The sequence below is a fragment of the Phodopus roborovskii genome, unplaced genomic scaffold (genome assembly GCF_943737965.1).
Source record: "Phodopus roborovskii unplaced genomic scaffold, PHOROB, whole genome shotgun sequence".
Taxonomy (NCBI): Eukaryota; Metazoa; Chordata; class Mammalia; order Rodentia; family Cricetidae; genus Phodopus; species Phodopus roborovskii.
The window spans coordinates 4,131,060-4,147,979 of NW_026125554.1; the positions used below are offsets into that span (position 1 = coordinate 4,131,060).

Below are 16,920 nucleotides of genomic sequence, written 5' to 3' on the forward strand. Positions count from 1 at the left end.
GGCTGGCAAAAAAGAGATATGTAGAGCAATGAAACAAAATAGAAGACCCACACATGACTACACATAACTATAGCCATCTGATGTTTGACAAAGAAACAAACAAAAGTAAAGACAGCATGCTCAATAAATAGTGCTTGGAAAACTGTGTGTTTATATGTAGAAGAATGAAACTATACCCATCTATCACTGTGCTAGAAAAAAAGTAGGCAGTACTCTACTAGATGTGGATTTAGGAAGGTATTTTCTAAATAAGACACCATTTCACCAGGAATTAAGACAAACAATTGACAAGTAGGCAAACAATATCCCCTATAAACTCCAGTGCCATGCATACACTCTCTCTCTAGTTACTTTTCAGAAGAGAATAAGAGACTACCCAGACAAGATAGGCTGCTGCTGTTGCACCTGGATGTCTCCTAGAAGTAGAAGGTAAGTCCCTATTGCTGAAGACACCTCACACTTCAAACATGGGACTTGAGGGATTCAAGCTAGATCTGACCTGAAAACCTCCCTGAGGACTGGCTTTCATAATATTGGAAGGTACTATGCAAGCTGCCCAAAAGGGAAGCAATCAATAGTCCTACCCAGATGTGATGCCTATGAATCACAACAATGACTAGCATAGCAAGATATACCTATAGATGCACTAGTGATGCTTATATCTCAGCAATAAACAACAACTCAGTACTTGGACTTGTATGCTCAACAGGAGAAAAATCATGCATGGCAATGGAAAGCTAGCCAACTATCCAGGGTCTCTGAGGTCGTGGATCTTAGAGGAGCATTGTATAAATGAGCATAATTTATAATTTTATTCTAAATACTTAGCCTTATACCCACAGGTAAGCACAGGTCTCTCCTCTTATCAAGGAAGTATCTCTGTAGCAGATGGAGACAATTGCAGAAAGCAACAGCTGGTCAAAATACAGAGTTCAAGTAATCACAGGATATTCTGATACATCTACAACATTTCCTATATACCTAAGACTCAAAGAGCACCTCAGAAGAGGCATGGAAATAAAAAAACAGAAAATCAGGAAGTTGGCTGTGGAATTGTATCTACTAGAAATGACAAGAAGCTACACTTATGACACCTCAATAATATGGCTGTCTAAATACAACATGAATAATGGCAACATCAACAGACATGCTAACATGGGATGGGGATATTTCAAGTGATCCCACCATAGACAAAGAACTATAAGCAACTAATGACTTCTGAGAGAGAGAGAGAGAGTAAGTGTTCCCAAGAAAGAGTTCCATAGCTGGTATCCAATGCCAAGTAATCAGTCCTGAAATCACATACATACAAGCAACACTAAAATGACTCAGCAAATTCTGTTTATATATTTATGCACTATATATGCAGCAATAATTAGAGGTCATGAGTTTGAGAGAGAACAAGAGTGGAATATGGGAGCATTTGAATGGAGGAATGGGGGTGAAGGATGTAATTATATTTTAATTTTAAAATGCAAAAAAATAAATTAATAAAAATCATTAAAATAAAAAGAAAGAGGAGTGATATGATATACTGAGATATAGACCATGTTCAGGGCTGTTAATGTAGTATATGGTGAATTGTTCTGTTTTCCTTTAAATTAAGTATTGTTTATCTTATTGTGCTAAACTTATACATTAAAATCTGTCAGAACATAGTACACATGGTGTTTCAAACATTTGACTTGGATCTTAAAAGATATTCTTTTCAACCAATGTGAGTACGACGCCATTTATTTTAAATTATTTGTCATATTGTAAAGGCACATCCTTTGTGTTAGACTGACTTTCTTCACTAGGATTGAAAGTGACAAATGAGAGCAGTCAGGCTGTCTAGTGTGACCAAGTGAATGAATGCATACAGTGCCCAAGAAAAGGAAGGCATGCTTCCACACACTATTCCAAACTGTGGAAGCCTGCAAACTGCCTTTACAGTAGAATGTAGTCCTGGCCTTGCACTTGGGTCTCCCCCAACTCCTGTCTTCCCTGTGACACTATCTTGACCTCCAGTTTGTCTCTCTCCACATTGGGAATGATTCATCCTTGGCAGAGATTCTCTGGGGAGTCGGGGTGGCAGGGAGTTTGTTATGTGTTGGAAGGAGTCAAGACTTCTGGTCTCTGAAGACCCACTGAGGTCCTTTCATATTCCCATAGGCTGAGTGAAACTTTTCTAGGCTGGGTTTCTGAAAAGGCCCATGGGAAAGGCTGGTAGGAGGGGATGGCATAGATAAGGGACAAAGAATCTCTTCAAAATATCCTGTGTGCTTGCCCCTAAACCATCTTTTGGGATTCACATACAAGTTCCAGGCAGGAGAAGCATCTCTATTGTCCTACTCTGGACACCTCACAGAGGTACCAGCCCAGGTAACAAGGATCCAAGAGGCAGAGGATTAAAAAGACTTAGCAGCAGTAATTTGTAAACTGTCCTGTCTTGGTGTTGGGGTATAGAAACAAGAGTCTTAACAGCTGCCTGAGTTTTTTTCCCCAGAATGCCTTGACTTTCAGCCTCCCAGATGCTCACTTCCAGTACTATGTTAAAGGCCTTCAATAAATGCTGATACTGATTCATAAAGAAAACATGGATGTGTCTGGAAAAAGAGGGAGGGAAAGACAGAGAGAGACAGAAACAGAGAGAAGGAGGCAGAGACAAAGCCAGACTAGGATTTACTGGCCTATTGTGGGTGAGAGCCAAGATGCTGTTATACACACATCACATCACAAGACATCATCCACTACAAGAAAGTACGAGCCTTTGTTGATACCCTAATGCTGAGGTGGGGGATCCCTGCTACAGGTATCTGGCTTCTGCAATTGTGCCCTGCTTCATCAACAAAAGATCATACAAATTATTCCAGTGATCCCAAATACAACGATGTTCTAGAGTTCACCATGGTTTTTCTTTATTCATTCAGTATTATTTGCGAGAGCCACTTATATTGCTGTGTGTATTTCTAATTCCTAGCAGTGAGTTCGCTGTCTCCTTCTACTCCATCTTGCCTGCCTTCTCCGCAGTTATGAACAAGCAGACAAAAAAAAAAAAAAAAACCCTAACTAAAATTAATGCTACAGGAAACATTCTGATACATGATGGCTCACAAACAGGTTGGAAAACTTGTAGACCCTGGGGAGGAAGTTCACTAGATTGTGTATCATGAGCCTATGTAAATTTTTTATTATAGCTTTCCACCCAATTGCTTGTTCATTTTGTGTATGCAGGGTCAGGGGCAGTGCATGCCATGTGGGTGTATCTGGTGGTCAAAGGACTCTCATTCTACCATGTGGGTCCCAGAGGTCAAACTCAGGATATTAGGCTTGGCTAAAAGTGAATTTACCACTGAACTATCTTATGGCCCTGAGCCTATAAATTCTTAATTTCCACTTTCTACACTCTTAGCAGCATTTCTGAGGATTTCTTATACCTCTCAGCCCAGCAAACACCGGACACTTTCTGCTTTAGGGACTTATACTAAAAACAGTGAATGCAGTGGCTGGCTTCATTTTCTTCCTTTTTTGTTTCCTTCCTCTAGTCCCTTTCTTCTGATTATTCCTCTAGTAACCTCTTTCTGTTCATATCCTCCTCCCTTTTTGCATCAAAATTACTACTCATTGGTTTAACTTGTTTCTCCTTTGTTCTGTTTACATTTTCTTGTCAGTTTTAGACAATGTAATTGTCTATTTTACCAATTTTCCATCTGCTTACTAGCATTATTTGAGCTATCTTGTTGACCAGAGAGGCCTATATTTTGATGGTTCCCTGATATTGGTATTCTACATATTTATTCTAGCTTAGTCCAAGACAGCAAACTTATTCTCCTACACTTTATTCTCTATAGCTAGGTATTTCTTTTTCATACTTTCAATCCATCTGGATTCCAATTTAAAGTGGAATTAGATGCAAATAAGATTTGTAGTTTCATTGGAGGCATTTTCTTACCTCAAACAAGTAAACACTCTTTCTCTTGATAGATATTGCCAGGATTGGGGGGGTGGTAGTCTTATGTTTGATTTTGAATAATTCAGTACTTTGAAACCTTCTAATAAGTTTAATCTGTTTCTAAGTTGTTTCAATATTGCACTTTAAAAATAACTATGGTATGGTGTGGGAAGGGCTCAGAGTTCCCTAATTCCCTAGCTAAAATATTATGGAGTGTTGATGATTGCTGGATAGGGAGACTCAGTTTTCTTTGTGAATGAGGTCTCTGGTTGACCTGGTTGATAGCATTCATTGGATGGCCTCAAACCTATGAATATGTAGGGAGCACAACCTAGAATTGGTGGGTAATAAAAAATGAGGACATGGAGTTGAGAGGAAGGTAGGTGAGGAGTGTATCTAGGAGGAGTTAGGGGAAGATGTGAGAGTGGAATAAAATAAAAGTACAATATATATATATATATATATATGTATATATATATATATATATATATATATGCATATACATATGGAATTCTCAAAGAATTAATACAAATACTGTATTTTAGAAATTACTATGTGATAATTGCATATTGCAGGAGAAAAAGATCTATTGTCAATAAAATGGAAAAAATACTGTTTAATTGTCCCTGAAATTTGGGGAGGACAGCTCTACTCCTTCTTCTTTTGTAGAATAATATAGGTTAGGGGCTGAAGAGATGGCTCAGCTATTAAAGGCTAGGATCACAACCAAAAATATATGAAGATTAGTTTAGTGTCACACTTTCTTTTTCCTTGAGGAATTTTGGGAGACTTTTTAAAATAATACTTTTTGCTGAATCACTGAGCTTTCAAATAAAATTTCATGGCAGAGATGATTTGCAGAGGTGATGTCATAGAAAATCTTCAACTCATGACCGTAAAATTTGGTCATTTATATTACCTTTTACACTTTTATTAACCCTGAAAACTTTCCTTTTGGTAAATACTACATTTTATTTTGGTGCAAACCCATGTATATTGTATAGAAGAGGTTTTAAAATATCATGGGACATCTACTGAAAATCTTTGACACCATTTCAGTATCTACATGAGCTCTTTCTCGTGACACAAAAAGAGGTAATTTTTCCAATTAATCAATGAATTTCCAAAGACAGAATAAAAACAGACAGAAGAATATAGATGTTACATGTAACCTAAACATAGTATATATTTGTAAAAACATTAAATAATTTAAAACATACACATTTTAATTTCTTTTTTTAAAAGATCTATTTATTAATTATACACACAGTCTTCTGTCTGCATGTATGCCTGAAGGCCAGAGGAGGGCACCAGGTCTCATCATGGATGGTTGTGGGCCGCTGAGTGGTTGCTGGGAATTGAACTCAGGACCTTTGGAAGAGAAGCCAGTGCTCTTAACTACTGAGCCATCTCTCCACCACCCCCACCCCCATTTTAACTTCTAATATGATAAAAAGCTGTTGTTAAACCAACTTAGAAACCTCTTAAGAGCTTTAGTTTTTATTGAGTGTAAAAAGTGAGGAAGAATTCCTAAGAGTAGGAAGGGCTTCAAGAGAGGAGTACTCTAATATATTTTAGAAAATACATTTATATCGGGATTGAACTAATTACATGATATCCTTGTTTAATCGGTCAATGTGATGTGTGCCAAGACATGATTTTTTTGACACTGAATTATTCTTGTTATTTAAGAGATAAGCCAAAACCACTTGACCACAAAAACTTTAAGTATGCCTTTTTCATTAACGAAGTAATTTTACTGTGAATTTTAAAATTGGCATGCCTGGTGAAATGAGCACATACTTCTTTTTTCCACAATTATTATTCAGAGTCATTCAATTATTTTAATTATGTGTATGTGTCTCTACTTGTGGATATGTGCATATGTGCAGGTACCCGCAGTGGCCAGAGGGGGTGTCAGATCCCCTGGAGCTACATGCAGTATTAGCTGCCCGATGTAGGTGCTCAGAAATGAACTCTGGCTTTCTACAAAAGCAGTCTCCAGGTCCAATCCATGAACATTCTGTTTTGTCTGTTGGCTAGTTTGGTTTGTTCTTTTGAGACAGGGTCCATATGTGTAGCCCTTGACTGTCCTGGAACTCACTGTAGACAGGCTGGCCTCAAACTCAGAGATTCACCTGCCTCTGTCTCCAGAGTCCTGGGAATAAAGGCATGCACGACCACATGTGGCAGACCATGGACATTCTTACATGGATTTAGATGAAGATTGAATTAACATGTTGAAGTTGTCTAAGTTTTCTCATCTTTTCAATATTTTTGAATAATACTAAGTGATTGGTTTTTCAAATATTAGTAGGACTCATTTATAAGCTCATTGGGGTCACCATTTTAGGGAGGATGAGACCTAGAAATGTGCAGTAAGTTTTTCAAACACAGACCTTTTAAACTGCTGTTGGTCTATGCCAGAGCAGTGTTTTCATCTGAATTTCCAATCTCGTCAGCCTCAGAAGCCATGCCTGGTCAGAACTACAGCACCATGTCAGGATTTATCCTCTTTGGCTTCTCAGCCTTCCCACAGCAGATGTTGCCTGCTCTCTTCCTGCTGTACCTGCTGATGTATCTGTTCACACTCCTGGGGAACCTGCTCATCATGGCTGCTGTCTGGAAAGAACACAGACTCCACACACCCATGTACCTCTTCCTGTGTGCCCTCTCCATCTCTGAGATTCTCTTCACCGTGGTCATTACTCCCCGCATGCTGGCTGACCTGATGTCCACTCATCGATCCATCACATTTATAGCTTGTGCTAACCAATTATTTTTTTCCTTCACATTTGGCTACACTCATTCCTTCTTGCTCATGGTCATGGGTTATGACCGCTATGTGGCCATCTGCCGCCCCCTGCATTACCATGTACTCATGAGCCTCCAAGGTTGTGCTCGCCTTGTGGCCTGGTCTTGGGTTGGGGGTTCACTCATTGGGATGACAGTGACATTAATAATTTTCCATCTCACCTTCTGTGAATCTAATGTGATCCATCACTTTCTCTGTCATGTGTTTTCCCTCTTAAAGTTGGCCTGTGGGGAAAGGGCAGCTTCTGTCACCATTGTTGTGATCCTGGTGTGTGTCACACCCCTCATAGGATGCCTGGTCCTCATTGTCCTCTCCTATATCTTTATTGTGGCTGCCATCTTGAGAATCCCCTCTCCTGAGGGCCGGCACAAGACATTCTCCACATGTGCATCCCATCTCACAGTGGTGATTGTGCACTATGGCTTTGCCTCCATCATCTACCTCAAGTCCAGGGGACCCCATTCACTATACACTGACACCCTCATGTCTACCACCTATACAGTCTTCACCCCCTTCCTTAGTCCAATTATTTTCAGCCTCAGGAATAAGGAGCTGAAGAATGCTATAAATAAAAGCTTCCACGGGATTTTCTGTCAACGAAGTTCCTAAGGGTCAGTTCTGTGGCAAAGTGAGAAGGGTGCAGGTTTCCCTAGAACTGTTGAAATGATTCACAGAAGTCTGTGTTTTAATCACACTAGTGATTTCTTTCCACGCTTCTGCCTTAGTCTCAAGAGGTTGTGCTGCCTTGTGGTCTGGTGTGACCATTCCCCCCCCCCAACCATCTTCAACTATGATACTATCATGGATGCATGTTATTTTCTACATTTGATGAACATGAAACACTTTCATTATTTGTGCACTTTCTATTTAATTCTATAATTTTTAGCTGACATTCTCAACTTCAATATATCAGCCCCTCTGTATCTGTTGTCCCTGTTCAGAAGCCCAACTTCTTAACCTTTCCATTACAATATTTTATTTTATCCTTCAGATTCACAAATTGACAGTGATGAAAAGCAGTTCTTTTATGGAAATTTGTGTCTGATACTTAACCCTGTGATGTATAAATTCATAGGGACAAGAGAATATAATAGTCACACAGTTGGTAATATACATGATTCAGATTAAATGAGCAAATGTAAATATAACCAAGTCTACCTCACTGCTAACAGAAAAAAAAAAGTGCTTAAAGCTACTGGATTAGTTTTTCATTTCTCATAATAGAAATATTTTTAAGTAGGTGATTTATAAACCTTATTTTCTTCATATAGTTCAGAAAGTTGGGAAATCCAGGGCTATGCAAACAGCAGATTAAATGTGCAGTGAAGGCTACCTTCTTGGCTTATACCCAGTGCCTTCTAGTTGTGTTCCCACTTAAAAAAATAGGTAAATAGTCTTACTTTCATTTCTTTTATTTGTTAAAATTCATTTGTGTGTGTGTACATGACATAGGGGTGCATATGCCACAGAGGTTAGATAATAACTATGTAGAGTCAATTTTTCCTTCCACCCAGGGTCCTGGGAACATATTAAAATCATCGGGCTTGCGCAGAAAGCACCTTTTCCTGCCAAGGCACCTCACCAGACCAACTCCCTTAGTTCACTAATCATTAATTAATTTTATTAATTAAATTTGTTTTTTAACACTTCATTTTCATCTGTGTATAAGATGTATTTTAGTGACTCATACCTCCAACCTTTGTAAGTTTCACCGCCTCCCCACAAATAATGTCTTTGTTTTGTGACCCCCTGAGTTTAGCCAAGGCCATCTCTGTGACCATAGGTTTGGAAATATGCACTAGAGCTTGGTGGGGTTACTAGTGAGTACACAACTGAAAAAAAGTGATTCCTCTTTGCACAGAATCGTTCAGTAGCAGATAACTCATCGGGAAAGGAAGGGTCACGTGAGTTCCTTGCCAATTCATAATGGACTGTTCACAGCATCACATTTGTGCAGGCCCAATGTTGCTGCAGTAGCTCTGTCATCCCATTGGTGATATTTTATAGATAAAATTTATATGATCAAAATACTGTAAATTTTTTGTGGGTGCATCAATTATTCCACATTCAGGAGGCTGAGAAGATTGTGCATTTGAACCTATTGTCTGGATTACATAATGAGACATATTCTTAAAATAGAAAGAAAGAAAAATACTGATTTCAACACTATCCAAAGACTACATGTATCAAAACATCACATTAGGTCTGGGAAGATGCCTGAGTAGGTAAAGATGCTTGCCACCAAACCCAGTGACCTGAGTTTCATCCAGGTAATACGTGGTGAAAAGAAAGAGTTGTCAAGGATGCAGAGGATAATGTCTGGAGTTCTTATTTGAGGTAGTATATAGATAAGGATCCACAGATTAAAGGAAAATATTACACTAGAGGTGTATCTTCTGTCTGTATGATACAACCAAGAGCAATAGCAATATCCTATGTTTTAGGAGTCTCCTAGATGAGCCCAATCAACAAATAAAAATGGGCTTATTTTAAAACTTTCTATACTCCTCCAGACTCATTTGCTGATACCTAATAAGAGTAAAAGCATCTTGGAAAACATTATCTAGACACCTGATTCATTTTTCTCAAAATACTAGATAGTGAGAAGCCTAACCCAGCCTGGATAACTCAATATTGATGGGGTGGGATAAGGTAATGTTCATGCATAAGTGCATGAATTCATACATAAATGTATGAATGTGTGCATGTATGCATGTTTGGGGTGCAAGTACATGCACTCATGATGTAGATGTATTTGTGTGGATGCACTAGAGGAGGACATTAAGTATTTTATCTAATTGCTTATTGAATAAGCCAGGTTCTGTTAAATACCCTGGCTCAAAAGAATTGTTTCATTGAACATGGTGTAATGCATGCCCCCTCTATCCTCATGTTTCTTGCCCCTACAATTCTGGGGCTATAGGCATGTGCAACTATGTCCATATTTTTATGTGGGTGCTGGGGATTTTGTAGTTACACTGCAGCACTTTTATCCATTGAATCATATGCCTAAGTCCCTGATGAGATTTTTTTTTTTTTTGAGGGTGGTATCTAAGTTGAGATCTAAAGGAAAACAGAGAGAAAGATTACAGGAAGCATGAGAGAATGAGGTTCCCCAAGTAAAAGAAGGAGAGAGAGATAAGAGAAGGAAAGGGGGGGCAAAGGAAGGAAAAAGAGAGAGAATGAGAGGGGTATACAGAGAGAACCAAGGAAAATAATAGATGTTAATGGATGATAGATAACTAGTAGGTAAGTGTGTGTGGGGGGAGGGTTGTGAGAGAGAGAAGGGGAGGAGAGAGAGAGAGAGAGAGAGAGAGAGAGAGAGAGGTGCATTTCTGGGTCCCTAGCCACCCTCCCTGGACATACAGGACCATGAATCCCTCATCCCCAATCAGGTTCAGTGGAAAGGCACCTGGGAACCTGCCACTGGGGAAGGCACCTACAGAGATAAAACTCCTATCCCCCCATTACAGCTTTAGTGGCCTACACACAGGGCTCTGCAGGCTGCACTATAGCCCATCCCCAAATTTTTCCACGAAGGTAAGTGGAGACCTTTCTTTCCAGGATAGATAGGGCTGTGTGTAATGGACAGAAGACAGATTAAAATAGAGCACAGAGCAGCTTTGAAGTCTAGGTCAGGAAAGGAAGGTGAAAGAATGTATAGTGGGTCATCTACTGATACAGGGACCCAGTTCCTAGCTACGAGGGCCTGTCCTGGTCCCAAGTGGCCCACTATATCTATTTGCTCCCCATCACTTCCCCTTTCTGTGCTAGTCATTCCTTCCAGGCTTTATTCTGGGGTGATGAGTTTTCATGCTGTGTGGAACAGAGAACATTTCCGAGGCAGGGCAAGATCAAGTGTCTGTCCTGTGTGTTTGTGTCACCTGTATTGTGTGGATGTGCTCATAGTGTGTGTGTGTATGTGTGTGTGTGTGTGTGTGTGTGTGATGCACCACTATTAGATTCTCATTATTGCCACAACAAACTATTATAAAGATCATGACATAAAACAAAAGAAATTAACCCTCATAGCTCTGAAGACTAACAGTCCTATACCAATGTTATCAACAGGACCACAAGCCCTCTAAAGACCTAAAGTCCTATACTAATGTTATCAACAGGACCACACACCCTCTAAAGACCTAAAGTCCTATACCAATGTTATCAACAGGACCACACACCCTCTAAAGACCTAAAGTCCTATACCAATGTTATCAACAGGACCACACACCCTCTAAAGACCTAAAGTCCTATACTAATGTTATCAACAGGACCACACACCCTCTAAAGACACAGGAGAACTTTTTCTTGTGTCTACTAGCTTCTAGTAGCAACATCATTCCAATCTCTGCCTTTAGCTTTATGGGCTTTTTATGACTATGCGACTTCTATTATTTTTAAAATTTTTAAGCAACAATTTATTGTGAGTATACATGCATGATGTGTATGAGTATAGGCATGCATGTTCACAGGTAGAAATCAGAGGCCAGCTTGTGAGAGTCAGGTATCTCCATTTACCTACTATGTGGGTCCTGAGGATCAAACTCAGTTAATCAAGTTTGACAGACAATACTTTTACCTACTGAACCACCTTATTAGCCCCTACTTTTTTCATGAGGATGCCAGTCTCTGTATATAGATCACATTACAATTTAAGATGAGCTTATCTTTACCTTGGTTAAAATCTGCAAAGATCCTATTTCCAAATAAAGTCACAATGTGAGGTTAAAGATAGACATGTCCCTTTGGAAGATTTATTCAAAACAAAACCCTTGCATGTACTGCTATTTGTCCTTAGTTTATTGAACTCTCAGATAAGTACTAAGTTGCTGGTCAGTTCTCAGTAGGTGTGTGTAGAATGAGTAATTATCTCCATTTCTGTCTGTATATTAGTATAACCAACAGTGTGCACATCAGAAGCAGGGTATGGCTCTCTGCTTGACTTTTTCTGCTTTTGTACTTGTGTTTACAGTTTTAGATCTATGACACATACCTACAGAGCAGATAGAACTGCATCAGTTTTGTGATGTTCCCCTTGAAAAGGGCAGGCACTGGGATCAGATTGGTGAAACACCTCCATATGAACCACGTTGGGGCTCTGCCTGGTGAAAACATTGGCCTTTATTTTTCTCCAGATCCAGTTTCCTGTAGGTGTTTTGAAAGGCTCTCATGGAGAGTCTTTCAAAGAAGTTGTCCTGAGAAATTGTATAATGGAGCATATACCAGAGACAAAGGGAACCAGGGAACATTTCTGTAATTTTAGTGACATTTGTACATTTAGGAGCAGGACTTCTGGAGACTGTAATTTTGAGGTTTGGGAGACATACAGGAACAGAAGAAAAATTAGTCAGGAGTCAAGGTGAGATCCTGGAATGTTGTGGTACCCTATGGATAACTTGACTTGTGAGTGACAGTCAGCGTATAGACATCCGTCAGCAATGGGAACAGATGGTGGTGATTCTAACAATGCCAGCTAGTAGGTTTCATACTGAGAACTTGGTATAGTATTCTCTCTAGGATCAGGTATTTGGTTATCAAAATACTCAATTTAAATCTGTGCATGGAGCCACAGGTCTGCATGATTCCACAATTTGCAATTTACTCAGAGAATTATCTATGCTATGAGAGAAGACTGGGAAGAAAAGGAGGAAGAAGATGAAGACCCAGTGGTTCATGAGATGGGACACAAGGCCAGTGCTGAGGCTGGGTACATGTTATGGCCACAGAGGGAGTGAGGTCCAGAAACAGTGGCTAATGGGTGGGAAGGATAGAGAAGCAGTGTTAGGCATGAGGTCAACTGGAAGGGTTCAGTGTAAACCATAAGTAGTTCTTTCACATATGACCCTTCCCTGAGTTAAACTGAACTGTTCATTTTCCAGGATTCTGTTCTTGGCTCAGAAGTCACAGAAGCAAGAATTCTCTGTGCCTGGTAGAGATAAATTTGTAATATTGGAGCACATCTAGTTGCATGGTGAACATTTGAACATGTGTTACCAAAGCAGCAGCATAATTAGTCAATGACAGAGACACATGTGTGCATACATGAAAAATATTTACATGCAAATTCTTGTTGAATTTAAAATGCAGACTTTTGAGTTCATTTCTATTGTTATTTGTATGTGTGCATTTGTGCATATGTGATTCTCTCTCTCTCTCTTTCTGTGTGTGTGTGTGTAAGAATATATGCCATGGTGTGTATGTAGAGGTCAGAGAACAGCTTGCAGGCATCAGTTCTCTCCTTCCATGAGCATCAAATGCAGGTTATAAGACAGTGGCACCATGCCCAGACTGAGCTTTTGTTTTCCAATGTTTAGTTTTAAAGAAGTCTTTTCTCAACTTAAAGATCACCCAACTTTTCTTAAAATTTTATTACATTTATTTATATTGGAGGGTGTATATGTGGGCATGCATGTGGAGGTCAGAAAACAACTTGTAGAAGCTGAATCCCACCTTCTACCAAGCGGGTCCTGAAGATCGAACTTATATCTTCAGACTTGTCAGCAAATGCCATTACACCCAAGCCATCTTGACAGCTTTTTCAATATTCTCCATTTTCTCTTTGATTGTGATCTCACAGGGGGGCTAGGTTTGATTTCCTGTCTATATAAAGATACTTTCCCTCACAGCATCTCTTAAACAATTCCTTCTTTGACTATGAATTCATGCTGTAAGAAAGCATCTTCGTACTTCTCAGATGCTGATGCCTCTATCCTATTTGGTCTTGCTCTAATCCCTAGTGCTTTATTTGAAAGATTTACTCATCTGACTCAGTGTCCTAGAAGATATTTTCCTGCCTGCTCCTTCTCTTCATGATTTTCAAGGTTTACTTAATTAGTCATGGATCTTTGCTCTGTTTGGAAGTTTCTTCTTGTTGTTGTTTTAATTTTTCATTTTTTCAAAACAATCCAATTGTCATTTTGAAATCATGTTTTCAGCTCACCTCAGGAAGAATTAGCATCTTACTGCCATAGTCTTTAAATTTCATCGAGTTTTAAAAAATACCTGTCATGTTTCTGCTCTTGGATGTTGTAATTGATCTCCACAGAGGACATCTATTATCTATATTAAACTACTTTCTATATATTTTATCAATTTTGCTGCTACTTTGGATAGAAACTATGTTTTCACTGTTTTAGTTTTAGCTAACTTTGATCTTACCCATCCAAAAAAATCACAGGCAGAGTAGAGAAGTCCTTTGTAGTATATTTTTAAATATTTATTTTATTTTCAATTATATGTATGGGTGGGTATGGGCACAGGATTGTAGATGCCTGTAGAGGCCAGAGGGATCAGATCCCCTGGAATTGGAGTTGGTTTATAGGTGGTTGTGAGCAGCCCAATGTGGGTGCTGGGATTTAAACTTGGGTCCTTTGTACCTCATCTACCTTCTCTTGACAGCACCACACATACTCTTAATACAACCATAAAACCGTTAACATCTATACAAACTTTTAGACAAACTGTAGGCCTTACTTAAAATCTGTCACTTTTTCTGTTAACATTCTTTCAATGTTTCTCTCTTGATATCATTCAATTATTGTAACTTTTCATTTTGATTTAGTTCTTATATTTTTCCTCCTACTTTCTCCCTCTCTCTCTTCTCTTATGTGTGTGTGTGTGTGTGTGTGTGTGTGTGTGTGTGTGTGTGTGTAGTGTATGTGAGGCTACAGGAGGACATCAAGCATCCTCTATCACTCCCCACCTTTGCTTTGAGACAAAGAGTATGTCACTGAATCAGGTTTTGTTTCTAGCATCCATGTTGGGTGGCCCATAGCTGCCCATGATTTCATTTCTGATGCCCTCTTCTGGCCTCCATAGGCCACTGCATGCATGTAGTGCACATACACACACCCAAGCACACACAGAGACACACAAATAAAATGAGTAAATAATCTTTTAAAAATATGTACATGTATACATGAGTGCAGTGTGTGTGTGTGTGTGTGTGTGTGTGTGTGTGTGTGTGTGTGTGTATTCTGTATTTGTGCTCCTGCCCATCTATGTAGCCAGAGGCCAACCTTGGAAGTCATTCCTCAGATAACATCTAGTTTGTTTCCTGAGACAGGGTCTGTTGCTTGTTCCTGAGGATTACTGGCAAGGCTATGCTAGGTGACCAGTGCTTCCCAGGAACCTTCCTTTCTCCATCTCCCCAGTGCTGAGATTATAAGTGTAACCCATCACACCCAGCTCTTAAAATGTGCCTTAGGAAAATGAACTCATATCCATATGCTTGCATGACAAACAATTTAACAAGTTATATCCCTACTCCCTTATCATTATCCATTAAATAATTCAGTATAACAACTATTTATGTAATGTGTACATAATACTAGATATTCTAAGCTATCTAGACAAGATTTAAAGTCTGGAGAGGATCCACATAGACTATGCAAATACCACCACATTTTACATAATGCACTTGAGTATCAAAAATTTTAGCGTATGGTGGGGAGTCTTAGAAACAATTCCCTATGACTACTAAGGGATAACTGAAAAAACACATTTTTTTTTTCAGGTAAACTAATCATGTTTTGATAGGTAAAGAAGCTTCTCAGATATCTTTTTAAGAAGAGCACACACACACACACACACACACACACAAATCAAACAAACAAAAAAGTCCTGCGATCCTAATTACTAAGTCATGTTCCTTCACCCTTTTCAGGTGTGGACGCCATGTTGGGGCTAAATTACTCCCTTGTGTCAGAGTTCATCCTCATTGGCTTCTCTACCTTCCCTCACCTTCAGATGATGTTCTTTCTGCTGTTCCTGTTCATGTACCTCTTCACACTGCTGGGCAACCTGTTCATCATGGCCACCATCTGGAGTGAACGCAGTCTCCACACACCCATGTACCTCTTCCTGTGTGCCCTCTCCATCTCTGAGATTTTCTACACCTTCGCCATCATCCCACGCATGCTGGCTGACCTGCTCTCCACCCTTCACTCCATCGCCTTTCTGGCCTGTGCCAGCCAGATGTTCTTCTCCTTCACGTTTGGCTTCACCCACTCTTTCTTACTCACTGTCATGGGCTATGACCGCTACGTGGCAATCTGCCACCCACTGCGTTACAATGTGCTCATGAGCCCCCGTGGCTGCACCTGCTTGGTTGCCTGGTCCTGGGTTGGTGGTTCATTCATGGGGACAGTGGTGACAACAGCCATTTTCAACCTCACTTTCTGTGGATCCAATGAGATCCGCCATTTCTTCTGCCATGTTCCACCTCTATTGAAGTTGGCATGCGGAGAGAATGTGCTTGTGGTAGCCAGAGGTGTGGGGATGGTGTGCATCACAGCTCTCCTGGGATGCTTTCTCCTCATCCTCCTCTCCTATGCCTTCATCGTGGCTGCCATCTTGAAGATACCATCAGCTGAGGGTCGGCACAAGGCTTTTTCCACCTGTGCATCCCACCTCACAGTGGTGATTGTGCACTATGGCTTTGCCTCTGTCATCTACCTCAAGCCCAAGGGCCCTAAGTCTCTGGAAGGAGACACTCTGATGGGTATCACTTACACAGTGCTCACCCCCTTCCTCAGCCCCATCATCTTCAGTCTCAGGAACAAGGAGCTGAAGGTAACCATGAAAAAAGCTTTCCTCAGCAAATTTTTTCTGCAAAACTGAAGAGAGTGGTTTTCTGGAAGGAATGTGGTAGGGAAAGATTCTCTTGTCCTCTCTCTGTTTTTCCATTCTGTATTTCTCTTTTCCTTTTTCCTTTTCTTTTCTCTCCTCCTCACCCCCTTTATTTCTTCTCCCCTCCTTTTCTCTTCCCTTCCCACCCCCTCTTCTACTATCCTCCCTTCCCTCTTCTCCTTGCCCCTTCTACTGCTTAATAGTTATTTATAGGCATCTCCACCCAAAACTTAACATACCATATTTTAAAGTTTACACAACCCAGTAGCTGCCACTTTAGAAACTTTTTCTTTAAAATCTCATGTAACATCCCCTTCTCTGAATCCTAGCTGAGTTCAGTGTTGTATAAATATACTCTCAGTACTTAGGAGACTAAAGAGGATAGCAAGAGCAAGGCCAGCATGAATTACACTATGAGGTAAATGCATACCTGGATTATATAGTGAGGCTATCTCAGAAAGCGGGAAGGCAAAGGAGATCTTTTGTGTGTTTGTGTATGTGTGTGTGTTTCTGGTATGCATGAAGCCATAGGACAACCTCA

The 16,920-nt window shown here is 39.9% G+C and overlaps 2 protein-coding genes across 2 annotated transcripts; both read left to right on the forward strand.

Moving 5' to 3' along the window:
* Positions 1-6,407: 6,407 nt before the first annotated feature.
* On the forward strand, positions 6,408-7,358 carry LOC127216732 (olfactory receptor 63). The gene has a single exon (XM_051177552.1). The coding sequence runs from the start codon at positions 6,408-6,410 to the stop codon at positions 7,356-7,358; it is 951 nt and encodes a 316-aa protein (XP_051033509.1).
* An 8,064-nt stretch (positions 7,359-15,422) lies between these two features.
* Positions 15,423-16,370, forward strand: LOC127216740 (olfactory receptor 10H5). The gene has a single exon (XM_051177556.1). It carries the CDS (start codon positions 15,426-15,428, stop codon positions 16,368-16,370), a length of 945 nt encoding a protein of 314 aa, XP_051033513.1. The 5' UTR covers positions 15,423-15,425.
* The last annotated feature ends 550 nt before the right edge of the window (positions 16,371-16,920 follow it).

Excerpts from the sequence above, each read along its gene's own strand:
- LOC127216732 (XM_051177552.1), top strand. The coding sequence starts at position 6,408 with ATGCCTGGTCAGAACTACAGCACCATGTCAGGATTTATCCTCTTTGGC.
- LOC127216740 (XM_051177556.1), top strand. The coding sequence starts at position 15,426 with ATGTTGGGGCTAAATTACTCCCTTGTGTCAGAGTTCATCCTCATTGGC.